The 23,927-nt window shown below is 42.3% G+C and overlaps 1 protein-coding gene across 2 annotated transcripts in view; it reads left to right on the forward strand.

Annotated features, from left to right (window-relative positions):
- Window positions 1-23,927, forward strand: part of PLD5 (phospholipase D family member 5) — a gene marked incomplete at both ends in the record, with an annotated part of 347,611 nt that overhangs the window by 313,096 nt on the left and 10,588 nt on the right. For both annotated transcript variants that reach the window (XM_080920189.1, XM_080920190.1), the window contains 3 exons: window positions 10,203-10,400; window positions 18,204-18,340; window positions 22,582-22,750. In XM_080920189.1, the coding sequence (XP_080776315.1) occupies window positions 10,203-10,400; window positions 18,204-18,340; window positions 22,582-22,750 (504 nt within the window). The remainder of the gene's footprint in view (window positions 1-10,202; window positions 10,401-18,203; window positions 18,341-22,581; window positions 22,751-23,927) is intronic.

Consider the following 23,927-nt stretch of genomic DNA (forward strand, 5'->3'; position numbering starts at 1 on the left):
AGGGTCTCCTTTGAGATGTATAGCTCCACCAGCTATATATGTATGATCGGCTGAGTTTTCAGTACCAGACTTGATTTTCCTCCTGTACAACTGGCCTTAAGAAAGCTGTTGGTTACCACCCACATAGGAGTACCACCATTGCACCATGAAGGATATTTACTGGCAGATCATCATGGTTCCCAAGTGTCACAGCTGGGTAGGACCACTGAATGCTCTCCTCCCTTGGCAGTGTTTATAGAATCTCTGCTACTATACAAGCTAGTCCTCAAGCAGGAGGCTGTTGGGTCAGATTCCTCTGGAGGAAGGAAGCTGTCAGTTACAGGCACAAAAGGGTGAGAAACTTTCCCCCAAGAAGGAAGAACCTAGTTAAAGTTCAATCCTGAGTCCTTGCTGACCTTACCAGGCAGATAGATGAACACCAAGGATGGCCATCTGTTACAGAGTTTCACCTGGCCTCGTAGGAATGGCCCTGAAATAAAAATGTAAGAGTTTTTTTAATCAGTTAAACAATGTTTTATTGAGACAAACACATAAAGAAATGTTTGGATAAAGTAGACACGGGTGAAAGATTAAGACAGACTCATAAAGAAACATTTAGCTAAACCAAACATAGAGAAAATGTTCTGTTAAAACAAACAAGTAAAAAAAACATAGAGTAGACTTTTTAAATTAATGATATACTTTTTTTTTTTGTTTACCTTACATTGTGTCATTAGTTCTATTTGTCAAGACTCTATAGAAACAACATACCAAAAAACTTCTGGTGATGTTTCAAGGCCTTTTTGTCCCCTCAGTGGACTGGCATGATTGGCAGAGTGATGTCAGCTGAGACAGATTCACATGGTGAGGTGATACCCATAGAGGACACATGCTGTCTAAAGGTGTATAAATAAAACTAGATAGACAATGACAGAGACTGAGCTTGCTTGTAGAGCTAGCTATATAACATACACTGGTCTCAAGTCTTTGATGATCTTTGCTTCCCTAAGCAAGAGCATTCCTGGTGCCTCTTGTTGACTTGAGCTAAGGCTGAGGCCTGGCTGTCTCTGTTAGGTAATGTGACCATTGCTGATTTGTATTTACTATCCTAACACTATTGAACTAGACTGCTGATAGATCTGTAAAATGTTAGTTTTACAAGCTGTTGCTGTTAACCTATGAACTAAACTGCCCATTTCCAGATAACACAGACTAGAGTTGCTGATAAGAACCTTTCTAAACAGGTCTACTTCCCCCATATTCTTTCTTTCCCACTACCTATGGGGAGTGATTGGCTAACAGAAAGGTTAAAATGTTTAAAAACATCATTAAAAATTAAGATTTAAAAACAAAACATTAAAATTATACAGCCTTGTGGTCTAAAGAGGCCATATTTCTCCTAATCATCCTGGTATTCCCAGAGCAGGGAAGGGGAAACCAATGGTGCCTGAAGTCTAAGTGTGATGTTTCTTTGTGAAGACTTGTCACCCCTTATTTGTCCTGTGGCTAGGGTCAAAGTGCCCTAAAGCATTCCTGACTCAGAGGCAATCCTGAGAAGACTGGGGACCTACATTCTGAATCTAAAAGGAGCAAGCAAGAGGAAAAGTGGAAGTCATTGTCCTCTGAAAAATATTCAAACCAAAGCCTTCCTATATCTCAAGACATCCAACTAGAACCTGAACATCTGATTCATTTTGCAATATACAAATTATAAGCTGAAAGTTACTCATGGACTTTAGCAATAAAAAGTAGAATTAGACCCACACATTTCTGACTTGTAAAGGAAATTTTCTCTCCTCTCTGCGTTCCTCAATAACTTCATCTCTATGGATAATGATGACAATGATGATGATGGTGATGGTGATGGTGATGATAATGATGATGACAGTTAATGTAAAGAGTGGAATGATTTAAATAAGTGTTAAGGGAAGACAGAGTTTTCAGATCTAGCCCAATGTTTTATCAGAGCGAGTAAATCTTTGGAGAGTCTTGAAAAAGTTACCAAATACAGCCACCTAAAGCTGAGATGACATCAATTTGTCTGTGGTCACTGGGAGAGCAAGAAGACAGAAGACAGCTATAGTAGTACATAACTCTAATCCCAGCGCTTTGGAGCCTGAGGGAGGAGGATGAAGATCTGAAACAACCTCAGCTATACAGTAAGACCTTGTCTTGGAAACATTAGGAGATAATACTACTCATAAAACAAAAGCAGGAATGATGGGAGAACTATAGTGCCAGTTTGGAATCATTTCAACTCTTCTGAAGAAGGCTGTTGAAATGGAAATACCCTGAGATAGCAGAAATGTATTTCTGAATGGTTCCATCCCATTCTACTCTCTGGCCTCCTTCCTCCAAGATGTCTCCCTGACCATTCCACTGTCATTAACCTGTCCAAGTTTTGCCTACTGATTTTCCATTTTCTGAAATAAGGTCAGGGTATTGCTGTATGGATTTTTTCCAACAGAAATGGAATATTAATTAAAAAATGATCGTCTATAAAGTTGTCACATCCTTAAAAAGGTGAACTATTAGAGCCAGTGAGAGTTCTCAGTGAGTAAAAGCACCTGCCCCTAAGTCTTGGAACTTGAGGATGATCTCAGAATGCACAGAGTAAAAAGAAAGACATTATTTTCATACGTTTTACTCATGATTTATAGAATGCATGTGCATATGTGTTCACATATGCCCACATGTAAAGGAACATAAGCATGTTTTAAAAGATTAAAGCATTGTTAAAATTGGATTAAAGGAAGGGAAGAAGAGAGGGGCAGAGATGGAGAACTCAGGTAGGCAAATGACATAGTATGGGACTTCCTTACCTTTATCAGAATAGATCTTGCTTGAATTCCAACATTATAAGACATCATTTTATGATAAGATAGTTCTGTTTTGGAGCTTCTATTTCCTTAGTTTTGAAGCAAGGTTGGACTAGCTGTCCTGAGATTCTTGCATCTTTGCCTGTCTCTTGCCTTAGGCCTGTTCCTTCAGGCAGGCTGTGTTATTCCATGTAGCAGAGATTTTAAAACATTGGCAGACATAGAAAATAGAAAGTTCAATGGTACTAGCCACCTACTCAGGAGTAAGAGATCAGGACAGTGGGTATGTTTCTGGACAGGAAGCTGTCTTGGAGCTTTCAAGGTGCTATTATTTATTCTTTTATGACAAGTACCAAAGATTTCACCTTCAAGGTTGAAATAAAATCAAGCTAGAGCTCACAGTGATTAAGTTTCCTGCAGTAACTCGAAATATTAATCAGCAGCTAACTGGGTGCCTGGAAATTGGCCACACTTGTAGGATCTTTGGTCTTTGTCGGAATTTTTTTTAAATACTTGTTTACATTTCTATGAAATTATGAAAACAACAGCCTGAACGTGTGCCGGTGATAAATTAAGCTGTGGTTTGGCTATTCGCAGTAATTACTCTGAAGTGCAGCTGGCAATGAGGCTAATGCCTCTCCACTCCCTGTGAGGCTGACAAGAGCATTCATCAGATGCCTGCTCTGGCTGGTGTGCTACAAACCCATCAAGACGATGTTAAGCTTCTACCCGTGCTCAAGTGACAAAAATCTCTTTGCTCTGATCACTAATTCTAAGAAAACAGTAAATAGAAATGGGGTTTAGCTATGCCATGCAAAGTGGTATACACAGCGCTCTGCAGACCCTGAAGTAAGGGACAAAGGCAGGGGATCACTGTTTATCTAAGGCCAGCCTGGTCTACAAAACAATTTCTAGGTCAGTCAAGGCTACATTGTGAAACCCTATTTCAAACTAACAAAAGGTAAACTAAAAAAAAAAAAAAAAAAAAAAAAAAAATTTAGTGTGATATCATGTCTTTCTTAATTTTTACTTAATTTTGAGATGCAGAACAGCTGATCAGACCTGGGGAGGACACAGAAATCAAGAGTGAACTTGGCCTTCACCTCCATTTGATCACTTCCTACATCAGTGTCCTTGCACATGAGGAGGATCTCACGAGAAGTTTAAAAAAGCAGTTGTGTTTACATTAGCCAAGTTACAGATCAAGTGAGGTTTCCCCCGGAAGCTCAACACATGAAAAAAATGTGGAATAAATGACAACACAGTATTTGACCATGGGGGAGGACAAAGGCGGGCCATTTCCATGAAGACAAACGCAAGAGATCATGCATTATATGAACTACATCACTCAGGAAAGCAACTGTCATGCTTTTTCACATGTGTAGATCTTCTGTTTGATGAGGATCTATGAAGCCATAGACTATATAAGACATAAAAGACCAGTGAGATGGCCTTCTTTAAATGAATGGGGACAAAAAGACAGATCGATGCCAAAGGGCAGGAGAGTGGATATGGTCCAAGTACATGACGGACTTACATAAAAATGTCTCTGGGAAACTCATCCCTGTGTGTGCCAGCATAAAAGGCTACCTACTAAAGAAAATGACTTAACCACAGGTGTGGGAGACATTTGCAGCAGTCCCAGGGACACAGTGACCAGTGTATACTGCTTCTGTTATTTCTCCCCAAGAAGCTGGTTGAGAGTATGTCCTAGATCCTACAAAACCCAATTGCCCTTCCCCAAGCCTCCGGCTCTTAAGCATCCCAGTGTAAACAAGGGGGAGAAACGTTAGGACAAAGTGTACTTTAGGCAAAATTGCAGCATATTGATCATACAGAGGGGTCACCTGAGGCCTCAGGCCCCCCTTAACAGCAGAGAATAGTTTGTCTATTTTTTGGAATTGAAAAAAAGTGACCTCATCCCCCAGAATTATCCTCTTCCAAGAGTAAACAAGCAGACACGCCTTTAGCTTTTTCAAGATGGTTTTATTTTGAACAGCTGAACCACCCATCAACTAACAATTGTACTAATCAGCTGAATACCTCAGCTGTAAGGCAGGGTAGCCAGCAGGATGCCCTGTTGTGTGTGTGCTGGGGCTGAATGGAGCTGGGCATCAGCCACCAGGCACAGGCAGTCTCTGGCAGGTAAAATTGGTCTCGCTGCCAGGACAATATTAAATATGGCTACCACCAATCTACTAAGCCTTTAGCTTTTTTTTTTTCTCGTTTTATATATGCTGAAATTCACCAGAGTAAATTCATGAAGAGAATTTATGCAGAGTTTGCTTTCTGTATCAAAGATCTACAAGACAAAAGCCAGTTTCAACATTACATCTTCAACAGCAGTCTCAAGCCAATATATATTTTAGGGTTAGAATATAAATGGTTCTCCACAGTATCATGTTTGAACACTTACTTCCCAACTGGAGAGCCTGTCTTCAGAGGTTGTGGAGCCTCTTGGACTAGCTAGTGTGTGTGTGTGTGTGTGTGTGTGTGTGTGTGTGTGTGTGTGTAAGGGTACATAAGCAGCCTAGATCCAACCTCAGTACCCTCAACTTCCTGATCTGTGGAGATGTGAGGAAGGTGGGTCACATAAGCCCTCAAACCCGAATCAATCTAACCCTATCTACAGTGTTTTCCTTACTAAAGTTGACCATTTCCCCATAGACTAGAGCCCAAATAATTCTTATGCCCTTGATTTTCTGCCTGTCAGATATTTAGTCCCAGCAATGAAAAAGAAACGTTATTGCAATATATAATAACTAGCAATGTACTTATGCCTCTTGAGTTTTATTCTCTGCATCTTGAGCGAATGTGGCTGAGCTCTCTGTTGTGCCTTCAGACCCTACAGCTGTCAGGATAGATCAAGTCTAGGCAGTGCAAACAAGAGGTCCCGAACCACTCCATAGTTCACACAACAGGGGGAAGGAGATGCCTATGCTTGGCTTAAACTTGGTCATTGAAATAAAGCTGCTACAGTAAGAGAAAGTCTAGAAGGAGCGTGAAGAAAACGTGCCCGCTTGTGTCTTCACAGTGAGCATCAGGCAAGGAAAGGTAGGGGCTGAGAATGTTTAAACTCTCACTTCCCTCTACTTGGTCACTTCTAATGGGACAAATATCACGCACAATTGTGGTGCCATGAAATAAGCACTTTTATCTCATGTTCCTAGTGTTCCCGTCTGCCTTTGAAGATTTGGACTACTCAGGTTAAAGTCGGTGGTGGCACAGGTTTCAAGATGAGCTGTATCACAGAAATATCTCAAGAGCACTATTTGACTTTATACACCAGTGGGCAAGCCCCTTCCAAATATACCACACTTCTCTGTACTTGTCCACAGGCATCACCATTGCCTTCATTTCCACTGGAGTAGCTATGCACTGCTACCGAAGAGCTTGACACTCTAACTAAAGTGATCCTGAATACCTAGTACTTTGTCTAAAAGTAACTTGTGGAGCATTGCCCACTCCACCACTGCAGGGCCTGTCTGCCCTCGCAGTCCTAGGACAGGGGTACTGGAATCAGGTAGAGTCACTGCCCTCAGGCAAAGGCCAAGAAGAATAGGGAGACAGACAGCTGTTGTGAGGATGTTTGTGAGCCATCTCAGTAAGGGGGTTCTAGGGTATGTTATGGTTTTAGGGTTTCTGTTGGGTGGTTTAGAGGAAGTGCTTAAGGGAGCTTTGTTCATAATTGGATGCTGGTGGGAAGTGAAGGAGATTCTGATTGGATGTCTTAGTAAGTCTCATCTATATGGTTGGCGATAAGGGGGTAAACTGTAGAGAGTAAGCCAGTGGGTTGGCTTGGCTGAGGGATGTTTGGTCATTGTCATGGTTTGAATGATGTTCATGTGTGCATGTGTGTGTGTGTGTGTGTGTGTGTGTGTGTGTGTGTGTGTGTGTGTTCAGTCATGATTACTCCATCTTGCTTTGAGCTTGATTCATCCTTGAAAGGCCACAGAGTGACCTTGTCTCTGACGGTGTTCTATGGAACTGTTTGACAGCAAGCTGAAGGCTCAGACCAGATGCCAGGAACACAAAGACCTGGATGTGGATTGCATGCCAGCCAGTTCCCAGGGGTCATGGTGGCTTTTCTCTTTCTCTGTGATAAAAAGAAGCTGGAGGGTTTATCTACCTTCATACAGCTAATGAGCTGAGGGGCCACAATGCTAAAACAATTCTTCCTTGTCCCTGAGTTTACTCACATGGTGGTGATACAAGCTTATAAAAAAGTCTATTTTATCTGCCTGATTTCCCAGGAGAGTTCCTCTGAGCGTCTTGGCAGAATCCAAGGAGAGTTCAGTCTAAAGAGTGGTGCTGTCTGCTGATCTCAGTGAGACCCCAAGCCTAATTAACTCACCTAATCTCAGTGGCAACCCGTTTCACTCTCTTTTCCACATCTCTGATTGAGAGGGGCTTTTGTTCAACTAACCACACCTATGTGAAGAAACATGGCTAACTGCTGATCTCCACTGAGGCTCATTTTAGAGTAAACCATGATTTTATAATTCATGTTATTTCTCTTCTCTGACTTTATGCGGCCAGTGTGGAGATAGGAACTGTGCCAGCTTCAGGGCTGGGAAACAGTAGCTGACCCTTGAAATAACTGTCAGTCTGAAATGCAGACAAGCCCTGTTCTAACCAGATGCTGATCCTGAGACTTGAGTTTAACAGAACAGGCCTTGTGGTGCAAGCACCCAGGAATAACAAGGTTGGGGGTAGTCATAGAGAAGCCACTTGGTAAAGCTAACCTGAGACCTATCTGGAGACATCCACAAGTCTGATGTCTAATCACCATTAAGAAAGGCTGGCCTTGGCTGGGTCAGTGAGCCATCTCTTCTCTGCCAAAGCTCTCAGCACCTACAAGCTATGAGATGTAGAGCTTAACATGGGGTGTTTTTAAGTCATAGCCTGAATGAAACCGATTATGTACTTGGTGAATGTGTCTTGTAAGCACATAAAAGTCTGTTATTTAAACACTCAGTTAGATATACTGATGCTTGTCTCCGAGGACTCTGCAGACAAATTACCTTGCCATGAGAAATCATTAAGGGTCAATGTGGGGTGATGGAGAGCAGACAAAGGTACTTGCTGCTCCTGCATAGGACCCAGGTCTGGTTTCTAACACCCCCATTACGGATCCCAAGCACATGGTTGTTAGCCAACATGTGGTTGTTGGAAATTGAACTCAGGACCTCTGGAAGAACAGCCAGTGCTCTTAACTGCTGAGCTATCTCTCCAGCCCCTAAAGATTTTTCTTTAACAAAAGGGTTACTTTGGCCTGAGGTGGCTCAGTGGTTAAGTGTACATACACACTGCTCTTGCAGAGGGCCTGAATAGGGTTCCCAGCACCCATGTCGAAGAAGCTCACAACTGTTTATAACATCAGCTCAGGGAGAGCTAATATCTTCTAGACTCCTCAGGCATCTGCACTCATAAACACATGCCCACATTCGGACATATGTATAGACACGTAATTAAAAATAAAAAAATATATCAAGAGTTACTATGAGTGGTTTCTGTAAATCTCTAAGACTAGCAGACACACATGAACATGTCTGACACTTCCAAAGCCCCAGGACTGTATTCTCTGACATCAGCTGCCCACATTTTCCACCTCCTCTCCACACTATAGCCAAAGGAAAATCCCCAAATCATAGTATGACAATGTCCCTCCCCTGTTATCTGCCTCCCCATGGCCTTCAGCACGAATACCAAACTGCTCCTCTCTATACTAAAGTCCCTGGGTTCCAACATCCTCACCCTCTAGTTCTACCCCCATTGCCTCAGAAGAGATATCTGCACCCTTAAATCTGCATATCCATTCTTCTCTCCCTTCTTAGCTCCAGCCACTCAGCTCTGATGAGCTGCTTGGTGTGATCAGTGTTTTTGTAGATTCCTCAGCCACCTGGCCTCCTAAACTTTTCATTTTCTTAACCTTAATGTATCTGTTCCTCTGACTGTAATACTCAACACTGAAGAAATACTTGTACAAACACAGACAGGAATATGGTCAAGAATGTTTATAAGGTTTTTGTTTTTTGTTTTTTGCATTAGCAAGAAAATAGAGACAAGTTCTTGAGTCGCTTAAATAATCTCTATATATCTATTTTGTGGTTGTTGTGGACCTAAAAAAAATGAAGACAGGTCATAATAGATGAACATAGAAAGACCCCATAGCATGTTGTACTGGGATCCCTAGGTCAATGGCATACATATCCCTACACCATGAGCAGTCTCTCCTGGAGAAATGGATAGATAGGCAGGGAATCTGATATCCCTGGGCTTTGGCTCCTCAGTAGCTCAGGACTCCCAAACAACCCTTAGTTGGGAGATGAGGTTCTGTAAAGCACACATGGCCTGCTCTCATCCAGTGAAAGAATTGTATTGCTATTTTGAGCAAATCAAGTATAAGGAAGTTTCCACGAGGCACTGTGGACTCCAGGAAGCACTGCAGTCTGTACATCTGCCCCCCCATCCACAAAACCAATTCTCAACTGGCCACCGGGTCATTCTCTGGCTTGTAACTTTACTTAACTGTTTGGATTTCAGTCTCCTTCTCCTGCCCTGAAGAAAAAGACAACAATGACCTCCATGGACTCTTCCATACAGTCTTAGTCTACTACCATCAAAGGTGTACAATTTTAGTAGGAGTAACATTTGCCATACATTTTTTCCAATTTTTATTGCTTTCATTTTTTTTTTAGAGTTCAGCCATTATCCCCTCCCAGTGCCCCCTCCCACAGTTCCTCATTTCATTCCTCCTCCCCCCTGTCGGAAAGAGAATGTCCTGCATACCCCTACCAGGCTTCCCTGGGGGCTCAAGTCTCTTGAGGGCTAGGCACATCTTCTCCCACTGAGACTTTTTAGTGATTATAAGCACTGTTCTTATGCATACTAACCAGTGTGTCATATCAACTCCAGATATGCAGTTAACACTATTACCTCAGCTCTATGGGAGACACTGAGGTCCAGAGATGGAGTATCTTATCACAAAAAATCACAGCTCTGTGGAGCTGGGGCCAATTTCCAGGCAGTGTGGCTCTAGAAACTGCTGATAACCACTCCGTGATGTTGCAGTGGAGGGTCCTTGTCTTGTGGCTTAACTGTTCATTTAAAAAATGGTGTTGATGGGGGAAAAAATAAGAGAAGTCAAATATTAAAACTGTAGCTGGTCAAACTCTCTGTAAAAGGCCAAGTGCAAAAAGGGAGGAAAAGTTCTATTCCTGTGTATGAACATTTTAGGATACATTTCTTCTATATGCTATAATGTGGTTCTATCTACATCCTTCCATGTGACAAAAAATGCATAAAAAGATGTCTCTGTATAGCATTCTTATGAAATTTTTCCTCTGAAAATAACAGCATCAATTGCACCCCACGTTGATGCTCTTGATTTTAATTTCACAGATGAAAGAACTCGGTGTCATCTTCTACAACTGCAGCTGCCTGGTCCTGGATTTACAAAGGATATTCGCTTTATATAGCTCATTGAAATTCAAGAGCAGAGTCCCTCAGACCTGGTCCAAGAGGCTCTATGGGGTCTATGACAATGAAAGGAAGCTTCAGCTCCAGTTGAACGAAACCAAGTCTCAGGCCTTTGTGTCGGTGAGTCATGCTCCTTCCCTGCTACATTCCCCAACTTATGTCCTCCAAGGGCTATGCTTACTGGCCTCTCTGACACCTCCAGGCTTGCCCTCACAGCCCAGCTTCATAGCCTTTCTCTTTCTGCCTCTTCCAGTTAGCACTGCCCATGTGGACATGGGTAAGGCCATTGGCTAGAGCAAGGGCAGCATATCAAAGGCCTTTGAGAAAAACTGACCCTTCCTCCCCTAGAAGCCATGAACTGCTAATAATCTCAGCTAAGGGTGGTGCCATTTGAACCCCTCCCCCAGCCTGGAATGTTGACTGGTGGGTCAATCATGCATGTCTTACAGACAACCACAGTTGCTGTGTGAGTTCATAAGTACAACAGTGCTGTCACATCCAGAAGACACTATTGTTCAACAGTCCCCACTGACCTCTGGCTCTTACAATATTTCTGCACTTTCTTTTGCAACTTCCCTGAGCTCATGGGTGTGGAGTAATAAATAAGACACTAAAACTTTTTAGTGGCACAAAGTCTGTCACATGGGAAACACCATGGAGGCCCCCAGCTCCTGGAGCTGATTGATACCAAAGCTGATGAGCCCTTCATCCATGATTCCCAGATGTATCTAACAGTAGAACCCTGATAAGACAAATCTGAGGTCACCCAATAACTAAAACAGGCAAAGCCAATGATGACAACTTGGAACAAGCTAGCACAAGACCACCCCTGACTACTGAGGCCTCTCTGGCTCTTTTGAAAACTAACACTCTATCTTCACCCCTTGTCCCAACACCCCCATACCTGCACAATCATACTGTTACTAGGAACTGGGAGTATGTAGATATGGCCCTCCAACCCTGGTCTTCAAATTATAGAACAACTAAGAATTGGCTAGGGAGTGTTTTATAGTACACATTTATAGGCCCTCAAAGTCACCCTTGGATCTGACCCACAGAATCTAGGGTAGGACTTCACCAGTTGGAGCCGGGTCATATTCTTGAGTTCATACTGATGTTTAGCAAGCATTCCCTAGATCATGTTTCGAAGTGACTGTTGTTCGTTGTTCCTGGATGGATTCCAGGGGGCTTATGCCAAGGTCTCTTACATACCAAAGAACATTTACCTGAGAGTAGAAAACTACATCCTCTTTACCTTTTCACATGAGAACACCCGTGTTCTGAGTATCCAGAAGACAGTACAAGATGGTCAAAAGGAAGATGAAGTTGTTTGTCTAAAATTTTTTTTAAAAATTCACATAAATGCAAAGAGCAGAAAACAGGTAAGAAGGATGTCAATGGAGCAGTGAGACATTGTTTTTTAAGTGGAAAATAAAGTAGCAAGTAGAACCACTACAGGGAGCCTTTTAGAAGAAGTGCTTTGAAAGCAGCAAGAAATAAATAAATGTTAGGCTGAGTTTATTGGTAGTGATATTGGTGGAAAGTTCCAGAACATAACTAGCTTTTCAGTAATATGTGCCAAGCGAATGCCAAGGCAAACTAATTTAAGTTTAATATATTTGTTGTAAAAAAAATCTTAAAATAGTACTTTATATTTTTGGAAGCTGACAGTCCCTAAACTAAGTTGAACACATACAGAGAATATCTGAAGGCTTAGAGAATCCTCAGCCCTAAAATTACAGTTTTGATCATTACCAACTCACTACAACTGAATATCAATCTCCAGCTATGATAGAGAGTTTTGATCATTCATAACTTAGTTCAATTGAATACAAATTTTTAGTTAAGATATAAATAGGGATTATTTATAACTTCCTCATAAACTGCAAATTGGTTCTTGGTTAGAATTCCTGTATGACCTCTAGTGACTGGGTTCTGGATAATTGTAATTATCACATATTTGAAATCAGAAAATGGAAATGAGTGAATGTGGATGTCTTACGGTTTCTATTCCTGCATAAAATATCATGAACAAGAAGCAAGTTGGGTTTATTCAGCTTAGACTTCCTACATCACTGTTCATCATCAGAGGAAGTCAGGACTGGAACTCAAGCAGGTCAGGAGGCAGGAGCTGATGCAGAGGCCATGGAGGGATATCACTTACTGGCTTGCTCCCCCTGGCTTGCTCAGCCTGCTTTCTTATAGAACCCAGGTCTACCATCCCAGGGATGGCACCACCCAAAATGGGCTGGGCCCTCCCCACTTGATCACTAGTTGAGAAAATGCCTTACAGCTGGATCTCCTGGAGGCATTTCTTCAACCGATGCTCCTTTCTCTGTGATAACTTGAGCTTGTGTCAAGTTGACACAAAACCAGCCATTACAGTGGGGTTTATGACTTGTAGAATTCTTCTCACAGATCCTAATGTACTTGAAAAAAAAATACATTTGCTTTCCAGGATAGAGCTTAGTCTGTTTGAAGTCTGTTTACATTGATCTGGTTGTGAGATAGGTTTCATTTCTTGTTCTTATTCAATTTTCCATTCATCATGGAGACTGAGCTGTATTAGCTGAGAGGGGAAGACACTGAGAAGAACTGAAGTCTCCCATGGGGGAAAAATCATGCCATATCCCTTCTTAAAGCTTCCATTTTATGTTAATACTTACACTTTAACTTCTTTATTGAAATATCAGTTAGTTACTATGAACTTAGTTCTTTTAGAGTTCCATGAGCTTTGGTGTGCCCACAGGATTCGACCTAAAGACCTTTTCTCGGGTCTTTGAGGTTTATACTTAGGAATAAGATTTGTTGAGTGATGATCATTTGCTTTCCAAGTGGGTTGTACCCTTCTGAAATCCCACCCTTTGTGTGGCTGTGTTCCTGTCAACACTTATCATTTCTGTCTCACGTTAACCATCCTGGTGGGCGTGGCATAAGCATCACTGTGTGCTGATTGCAACTTTCAGCTGTACTCAGTGTCCACTGGGAGATCTCCTGAGGAAGTTCTATACATTCTCCCTATGTGGCCCTTAGCAGATGGGTGATTTGTAAATCTTTTCTCCCATTCTGTTTTTTCTTTTTTAAATCTGTGTTTGGTTATATCTTAGTGTGTATATTCTAGAAAGACAGCATGAGCTTTCTAAAAATCTAGGAGACTATTATGATGTATCAGAAACCTACTAAATTCTAGAAAAAAGTGCATACTGAATGAGTGTGCAAAATAAATTATGCATACATCTAGCTCTTACTGGTCCAAGAAAAAAACCTAGTTTAAGCCAGACATCCAGACATCAGATGCCTCAATAGTTCTTGATGGATAAAAGCCAGATTAAACATAAACTAGTGCTTTAGTCAAGGTTTCTATTCCTGTACAAAACATCATGCCCAAGAAGCGAGTTGGGGAGGAAAGGGTTTATTCAGCTTACACTTCCACAGTCTGTTCATCACCAAAGGAAGTCAGGACTGGAACTCAAGCAGGTCAGAAAGCAGGAGCTGATGCAGAGGCAATGGAGGGATATTGCTTACTAGATTCTTTTCCCTGGCTTGCTCAGCTTTCTTTCTTATAAAACCCAGGTCTACCAGCCCAGGAATGGCACCACCCACAATGGGCTGGGCCCTCCCCTCTTGATCACTAGTTGAGAAAATGCCTTACAGCTGGATCTCCTGGAGGCCTTTCCTCAACTGGTGCTCCTTTCTCTGTGATAACTCCAGCTTGTGTCAAGTTGACATAAAACCAGCCAGTACAGCTGGGCTCTGCAGTCTCGTCTTCTACTTCAACTGTGGAATAAAGAAACACTCCAAACCAGGCTTATCACATTTTTTTTCTATAATGCTTAGTGGAATATGTTGCATCCTAGACATGCAGTACATTATTCTTTTGTGTTGTTATATATTAAGGAACATTTATACTGTTGATAACAGTAGAACCATGCCCCTGAGTGCAAAGACATTGGTGTAAACAATGATGCCCCCCTTAATGAACACATGAGTGCCTGCCAAACCACAGGCATTGTGTTAGGCAAAGAGAACTCAGGAAAGACTAAGGCATGTAAATACTAATAAAGATGCCCACGTGTGTTTGAGGGGAATAAATAGAATGAAACTACTCCAACTAGGAACGAAGGGAGGTTGGGATGAAACAAACGTGTGACATCTATCAGTTTATGAACTACATTCATGTTCATTTCACAGCTGCTTACTGAGTGTACAATATGATATGATATGTGCATGGTTTAATGTATAGGAGATCTTATAAAAGAAAAAAAAACATGGCTCAAAAGCTGGCAGACAATCACGAATTCCAACAAATGAAACAGTGCCACATAATCAGGTGCTAGATTGAAGCTCTACCATGCACAGAGCTTACCTTGACCACTGATGTCTGTCACCTGCCTAGACCTGAGCCCATAGCATGACAGGCACTTGGGAATATATGATGACAAAGCAACAGCATGCCTATGACCCAACCAGGGAACAGGCTTTTCTCCTACTCAGTCCTCAGAGTATACCAGTGTAAAAATAGTGAGATTCTTATTAAGCAAACTAGTTAGGCCTGGTGGTGCTTGTAATCCCAGTACTTAGAGGTTGCAGAATTGCTACAAATCCAAGGTTAGCCTGGGCTACAGAAGGCTCTCCTGGACAACTGTGGTTACACAGTGAGACTCTGTCTCATAAAAGGAAGGAAGAGAGGGAGACAAAGGAGGCAGAGGTGGGTTGTGGTAATGGTGGGTAGGAAGGGAGAGTAAAGGCAAAAGGTGTATGTTCACATTCTTGGGCTGTGAGCATGAAGTCTGGCCTAAATCACCAATGCTCTCATTCTCTCCCTGACATCGGAACACAGTGGCCTCCAACCATCCCTGACCAAAATGTGCTTCTCTAGCAGGGCAATGCCCAGTTTAGGATCCCAAGGTGAAACTCAGGACCTTCTTAACTGAAACAAAGCCCTGGTGTTTGGACACATTTCAGAGCCCAGGGACATGTCCAGAGCTAAGTTCCTCAGCTGGTCCATGGCACCCAGAGCCATGCCTAAGATAGACCAAACAAGGCTGAAGAAATCAAATCATGTCAATGTATGATTTTAATGATACAGGAAAATGAATAAAACACAACCCCTAAAATCAAGCTAGAAACAGGCTGATGAAAGGCAAGAATGGCCAATTATATCTCTGAATATGCTAAATAAAATAGGAAGAGAATTCCGGAGGTAGATTGTGGGAAGGGTTGTGTAACAGTACACGTCACCTGATGCCCTTGGACAGGACTGAGCTGGTGAAAATGAGACTAGGAATATAGCTCAATGGAAAAGTGTGTGCCTAGCCTAAGGAAAGCCCTGGTTCCCAGCAGCCCAGGGATGGAGAGACGGGGAGAATAAAGAGAGCAGAGAAAAAGAGAAGAAAGAAAAAGAAGTAGTGGCCTGGAAGCCAGGTGGTCTCTGGCTGAAGATCTAGTTTCTTGGACGGCACACACTTGAGGTGAAATATAGAGAGCAGATGCAGTGGGACAAACAGGAAGCATGTCATCCAGAGGGCCCCACTTAGCAAATGTCCAGAAGCAAAGGTGAGGGCACAGCCATGGGCTGGGGACAGAAATGGGGCAGAAAACCAGCCAGGGGTACTCATCCCTGGGACAGAGAGGAGTTCAACCTGAAAGCCATGTGTACCCTTTTGTTAAAGACAAGGCAATGGGTTAGGTAATCATGCTTTTGATCCCTTTGTTGAGTTCTTTTACCTACCATCTTTCTCCATCCTTACCCCTTCCAACACCCCAACACTAGGTGGGTGAGGAGGAAGGTTAGAGCAGAAACGAGGTGTCTGTCTCAGTAAACTATTTCCTGCTGATTGGGGGCATCGAGCTACTTGGGGCAAGTCCAATCTTCATCATCAGGATATCCAATCTAGTCTCTTTGTTTATGACCACTTGACAAATGACAGCTACAGGAACCAGCAGCTGCAGAGGGAGCAGCCACTGCTGCCTCTCTCTGGGCTCTGGCATTTTTGTACCCTCTCAAGAGCTCCCAGGATTTCAAATGTAAACTATCTTCAGCTGGCAGAGTCACACCCCTGCCAGAGCTTGAGACAAATCACATTCAGCTGCTGTGGACAATCTGAAGCACTCTCATAGTCCAGAGCTGGGATTAAAACAGAAAACATATTCATATAACATAACTGAGATTTTAAAGAAACCAAAATATTATTACAGGGTTATGGAGAGCATTTGGCATCACGAAGTCTCGACACCAGGGACTGAGTGATCCTATGTAAGAGGATCAAACAGACTAGAAGCCTGAAGATACAGAACTTCCCTGTTCCAGTGAGAGATGGAGTCCCCTGGCTACTGTGTGTGTGTGTGTGTGTGTGTGTGTGTGTGTGTGTGTGTGTGTGTGTGTGTGTGTGTACATGTGTGCCCATGCTGTAGAAAGCACAGAACTGTCCTTGATCTGTGTGGTTTTAAATATATTTAATCAGAAGTATACCCTGCCTATCACTGGCCAAGAGGACTTTATTACTTACCTTTAACACTGCTGTGTCCAAATCTCAGCTTAACGGAGGGTTTATTTCAGCTTACAGTTCAAGAGGAGATTCATCCTGGGGAAGGCATAGCAATGGGAGCACGAAACTGCTGCTCACTTCACATCTGAGGTCGAAAGGGGAAAGCTGGATCTCAGCTGGCTTTCTCTTTTCACACTGTTCAGAATCCCACCCGTAGAAGAGTGTTACTCATTACTCACAAGGAAGAGTGGGTCATTCCACCTCAGTTTACCGCATCTAAAAATTCTCTCTTAAAGACAAGTTTATAGGCTCGCTCTTCAATAATTCTAGAGCCTGTACAGTTAATCAATATTAACTATCACAAGGACTTTCTGGGCAGGAGTTTCTGGAGACTGTGTACCCTTAATATGCACCTATATAACTACTTTACCTCTTCTGTCTGGGAGGGATATTCATCCCAGAACCTTTATTCTGTGAACCACACGGCTGAACTGGATTCCTACCAATGCAGCAGAATAAGGAACTGTGGACTAATGACTGGGGAATTGTTATTGTCCAGTGCAGCGTGTATGGCAGGTAGTTCCAGAAACTTTTATTTTTTTCTTTTGTGTCTCTATGCTTAACACCGGCAATTTCTTGTCAGATAAAGGTGGGACTTATTGGAAATTCTCTTTTCAATCCTCTCCACTAGAAAAATAATGAACACTCTGAAGTATGTCTTTCTCTTGCTATATCAAACTCCAGCTAAGGACAGCTTGTTTTTGTATGAGGGTTCAGACATATGAAAAGTACAACCAACATAATTTTTTCTCTTTTATTCATTTTGCTGATGTCTGGCAAAATATCCTTTTCTCCAGCCTCTCTTGATGGATTTGGGCATCATAGTAACTTCCATTTTCCTTGAAGGGTTACTGATAATATTCCATGCAATCAGCGCTCCTCTTTCTGACTCTATGAAAGATCCAGGGGAAAAATAAGATTTTTAAACTTGTGACCAGAATGTTTTTGTTTATGATATCACTTTCCAGATGAAATAAATTTCTAGAATATATTTCTTACATATATGTGTAGATATATGTAGATAATATTTTAGAAAAATCATTAGCTCGTTATAACAGGAAGGGATCCTAGAATTATTTAAAATTGAAGTAGGTTACTCTCAAAGTAGCAAAACTCACACTGGAATCAAAAATTCCCTCTTGAGACAGACTTCAAGGACTTGAAACAATACTGCCACAGCTTTGACGAAAGAAGAAGTATCTTGGTTGTAATCTGATCAAGAAGCAAAACGGAGCTTTAAATTCCATGTAATTAACAATATGCCAAGACCTACCAACCCAAATTTAAAAAAAAAAAAAAAAAAACACTTAAAATGTTTTTAACATTTAAATGCCTACAATTGAACTCTAATGCCTTGGGTTTTATCTCTTCACAGAACTCTCCCAAACTCTTTTGCCCTAAAAACAGAAGCTTTGACATCGATGCCATCTACAGCGTGATTGATGATGCCAAACAGTATGTGTACATTGCTGTCACGGACTACCTGCCTATCTCCAGCACGAGCACCAAAAGGTCAGGGACTTTCCTACCTGTGCCATGCGGTCCTCAGGCCTCCCTGGGCTCTGTGACGCTGTCACACTGTATCAGAAAGAGCACACACTCTTCCTCCTCGTGTGCATCTGCAATTTTCCCATCATGCCTTTCTTCTTCCAGTGGGTCCAACTGAAATGCTCAGGGTCTCACTCCACAGGAGTATGTCACTAGTCTATCTCCACAGTCACAGGAACAGTCTCAGAAAGAAGGTTGGGTAATTGTAGAAAAATACCATTGATAGAAAATCATATCTATCTGAACCCTCAAGGTGAAGGTGAAGGAGATTTAAAATGCATGTTTTCAGAGAGTGCACCCTTCCAAAGGAGAAGGTTATCTTTACAGTGGATAGGTTCTCAATTCCTGTTTGATCACACTGTAGATTGGCAATGATTCAGGGACAGAAGATACTACACAACTTCAGGGAGAATAAGCAGACATAATGCAGAACCATGTCCAGTCATTCCCGATCTTGCTTGCTGGAAGGGCAGATCTTTGGGCGCTTGTCAGTATAGTGAACAATTAAGGTTAACCAAGAGATGGTTTCCAAAATGCACGTTTCTGACTGCAAATGAAGACCTTTATCATCTGGAAAAATTATAATTTCAAAATAGCCATTTAGTGATTAAGTGTGCCAAATATTACTTGAATGCTTTTTTATCTTGCCAATCCTACACATGCATAATATGTAGCATCTTTATGCAAATGGTTGCAAGACTGCAAAGCCTGCCAGAAATGTGTCACTTTATGACAGTGGGAAAACATTTTGAGCCGTAACAGGTGCATTATTAAGTCAGAGCCACTTTAAAATATTATCTGCCTTTTGGATGTTCATGGATTTTCCCCACACACTTTACCATTGTCCTCCTCTTGTTTCTTGTTTATTTGGCTTTAGCCTAAATTTTAGATGTCTGCTCCACCACCCCCCCCCCAGAAACATAACTAACACATGGTGCTTGGTTGTCCTGTAACCAAGGAGGAAGGGGGCCAAGAATATGGAATTCTAGGGTGATGGACAAGACTAAAACTTTGTTCCCTGTCCTCCTGTGGGCAAAACAAGTCTTCCATGGGGTGAGAGGTTTGTGGTGGGTGGGGGTACATGCTTGTAACCCCAGACCTTGGGAGGCTGAGACAGGAGGTCCATGAGTTCAAGATCACCCAGGGCTAAATAGTTTAATACCAGACTAGACTACAGGGTGAAGCCTTGTCTCAAAGAAACTAAAATCTTACAGTTAGGGAAAAATGTTAAAGAGCCAGAGAAACTGAAATGTTAAAGAACCAAATTGAAATCTCATATCTTAATTATTACCCTTCCAACTGTTGTTTTCTGGACTGTATGTGGAGATGCCATCATGAAACTCACTGTTTTTGTGTGCTAACCTTAAAAAAAGTTAACTTTAAAAAAAACATTTGTTCACCTCAAACATAGAGTCAACAAATCATAGAGAGTTTCCACCAAGCCCAGCTCAGCAAACAAGCTTAGTGAAGCTACTATACAGACATGAATGAAAACAGAATAAAGAATTAAACCTATACTCAAAGCTTTCTAAACAAAAGAGAAATGCAGAGGCCAGACAGTCAGATTATGATTACACCCCTCTCTATCGTATGAATTAATGTTATTTAGAAATCAAACTGACCTTGTGTTTACATAACCCTAAAAGAAAGGGAGGTTCAAAAGTGAGTCCAGTGTGTTCATAGAATTAATACCTTCAACTGAAAATTTAGTCTCTTCACTGCCAAGTACCTAAATGAAAGGTGGTAAGTCATGAAATCTTGAGTCAGAAGTTACCTAAACATGCATTGTCTCTTGCAAAGAATGTTGGAATTTCTGCCTTTCAGAGTAACAGAGAGTCTGATAGTGATACAATAAATCCTGCAAAGAAAAAAAAATCAGAAGCCCAGGCAGAGAGCCCCTGCCTAACATTGGAGAGGGTCCGAGTTCATCCCCAGCACCACAAACCAACAGTGACAGCCAAACGTCAGGGTGAAAGCAAACACGATGCGAGATACAGATGGAGGTGCCATGGTGAAACCTGCTACCATGGGTGCTAAACTAAAAAGTTATTTTAAGAAAGCAAAGAAACCCCAACCAACCACCACAACAATACAAAGGCCCACTTCAGTTGTACCTGTGAGAGCAGGCAAGCGCTCTTTCTTTCAGAGATTCACCACCTAGGTCTCAACCCAGAGCTGTCCCTGATTTGTCTCTCTCTCCTCATGTGACATGGACCTTTCAGAAGGAGAGAGGGAAATGTGTGAAGTACTAGTAAAAGTGTGACCTGACTCACCTTTAAGCTTTAGTAACCATCTCAGTCTGAAAATATCAAATGGAAAGTTCCAGAAGAAAGCAGTTTGTGGAGGTGGATGAATACGACCAAAATGTATTGCATGAAATTCTCAAAGAAGTAATAAAACACTACTTTATAAAAGGAAAATAGATTTTTATCATACTATATTATATTGCTAAAATTGTTTTAGTTGTTACTGCCAAGTCCTTATTTGCTGAGTCCACTCATTGAAGAATAGAAAATTTCCAAGCCTCCACTTGGGTGGGGCAGTGGGAGGGTATCTGAATTCGGGAAAACTACTATGCTAACTGCTTTTATTCACGTATGGAATTAACAAGTGTCTGTTGACTTGTCTGCATTTATAATTAAAGCATAAACACATGTGGTCTCTGAAACTCTATCTGAAGGGAACAGAGAGGCCAGACAGGGAAGATTATTAGAACAGACATATATATGTGACTGAAGGTATGTACGGAGAACAGGACAGTGAAAGGCACCCACAATGCCATGCCATATTTAGAGGGATGCTTCCAGGTGAGAGGGACAGTAAGAGCAAACATCAGGATGAAGAAAAAGACCTGCCAGGTTCAGTGCTGGGTCACAGAGCCCACCATAAGGCCCTGGGAAACCACACTGGAGAGAAAGCAGGGATGGGCAATCAGGGTGGAAGCAGAGGATGCTGCTGGCTAGAGAGTCTCGTGATTTGGGGGAGGCTCTGCTGCTCTAATAAAAGAAGTAATAGGACCACACTTGCTTTTAGACAGTCATTTTGATGGCCATGGGGATGAGAGCTGAGGCACAGGAACCAATGTAGAGTACAAGGCTGAGGTGACTGTTCCCAGCAGTCCCTAGAAATTGACAGAGATTCTAGCACCACCCAGGATTTAGGTCACACAAGGATCAAGAGGAAGGTAGAGAAACAAGTGCCCTGCCGGTGGCAGAACTGGGGTTGTGCTGTTCAGGTGAGAGAGACAAGGAGGAGCTAAAGGAGCTGGAAATCAAATCTGTTACCTACCAGGACTGAAGAACAAGCTGAATTTGATAAAAGAGGGAGCTTCCCGGACCTGAGGGTCAGATGAAAACAGCAGCCCCCTGGAGATGCTATGGTTACAACTCCAACAGGCCACAGTGCCTGATAACCTGGCCTGAGTCCAAACAAGGACTATGCCTGGAATGGGGGCAGTGTTTGGATGAGAAAACAGAATCCCTACAAACAGATGAGAGAAGGCAGCATGATTTGAGGCTCTGTAAAGACAGGACAATGTCCTGATGTGTCTCAACGTGACTCTTCTGAAGTGACTTGATGGGAAATGGGGGAGCAGATGGTTATACACACATCTTAAGCCAAGTGGTAATAGAAACACATGGCAAGAGCCAAGATGCCTTGGCTTCTGGAAAACTCGGCATGGGAGGATTCCAGTGTCCAGCCCAGAGGAGGGAGAAAGGGAGCTGTGGGAGGCTGGGTTGGGAAGAGGGTGCTAAGGACAATCTGGAGCATGGGGACAGCTCAGACAAACAGAAGTCCATTGGAGACTGGGAGGGTATTATCAAAGAATCCCCATGACATGAGGATGGCATGACACCCAGGAGGACGGACATAAGTCTCCTAGCTAGAATTCTGCTCAATGGTAAATGCTTTCATCACTGTGAGGCCTGGATAGTGTTGAAAGAGTAGTGAAGATAACCCAGAGTGATGAGTCCATCGGAATTCTAGGTCTATAGAGCTTCATCCTGTGGACCTGAGACTTCATTAAGGCAGCAGAAAGGCCCACAAAGGTTTCATCCCTTGCTGCCTAACTCCAAAGGCCTGTATCATCAATCTATCCTGCACAATGGTGGACATGCTGCAGAATAAAGTTACAACAAAATGTTCCGTTTCTTGTAAAATTTCTTTCACAAACAATTTTCTTTATTTGTTTATTTTTTCTGCAGGACCTACTGGCCAGATTTAGATGGAAAAATAAGAGAAGCGTTAGTTTTACGCAGTGTTAAAGTCCGGCTGCTCATAAGCTTTTGGAAGGAGACTGATCCTCTCACATTTAACTTCATTTCGTCTCTTAAAGCTATTTGCACTGAAATTGCCAACTGCAGTTTGAAAGTTGTAAGTGTTATATGGACCGTATTATTAAATAAAAAGTACTTATTCCCTTTGCATGTCTATGAAAGTTGTGTGTGTGTGTACACACACATACACACATGCACATATACACACGGGGGGGGGGCAGGGGGAGGGTGCATGTAGAGGCCAGAGGTCAACATCAGGTCTCTTCCTCACTAACTCTCCACCTTATTGTTTTGAGACAGGGTCTCTCCCTGAATCTGAAGCTCACTGATGTGGCTGGAGGAGCTAGTGACCAAGCTCCAGGGGTTACCTGTCTCCATCTACCCCAGGACCAGTGCTATTGGCAGCAGCCTGCCAAGCGTTATGTGGATGCTAGGAAACTCAGATTTTCCCACATGCACAGCAAGCAATTTACCCACCTAGTTATCTCCTCAGCCCCTTCCAGTACACATGTCATTTGAACTGCTTCATTCACCTACTGACCTTATTTGTAACACTGACAAAGAGTTGAATCATCCACCAATACAAACTGACCCTACCCACTATCATGCTGGTTCAGATTCCTGGGTTTGCTCTAATCTCTTGTGTCACATGCTAATCCACCTTGGGATGCCTAGAAGAAATCATGGTGGGGAACTGCTGGTTCCTTGGTTCTGTGACTTTTGTCACTGCTGTGACAGAAGATCCAACAAGAAGCAATTTAAGGCAGAAATGACTGATCTGAGTCCACAATTCTATGTTGGCTAGAACTTGTGCCATTGCCTGGTATGAACTGACAATTTGACTATTACATCCTGCCCTGTCAGGAAGTACAGATTTCTAGGGACAGGATGTAACCCATAAATCCCACCCCTGCCCATAAACCTACTTCTTCGGATAGGCTCTCTTCCTAAAGGTTCTCCATCCTCCCAAAATAACACCACACACTAAAGACTAAGTGTTTAAACACATGAGTCCCAGGGAGTCATTTCACATTCAAACTGCAGAATCCATGAAATGTGCAAACTTAACTCTCAGGTTCCTCTTTTAAGTTTTCTTGCCTCTTCCCCTCAGGACCTTTGTATGTGCATTTCTCTCCTACAATGCCCTCCTCCACCTTCATTTGACGGTGACTATTAATCATTTAGGTCTCAGTTTTCAAATAAATCCCCTGTGCACTCAACAGCTCTGTTGAGACTTTGCTTTCTGGCATGCCTGTGCTTCCTGAAGCTTTTGT

This window comes from Micromys minutus (genome assembly GCF_963924665.1).
Source record: "Micromys minutus genome assembly, chromosome: 1".
Classification (NCBI taxonomy): domain Eukaryota; kingdom Metazoa; phylum Chordata; class Mammalia; order Rodentia; family Muridae; genus Micromys; species Micromys minutus.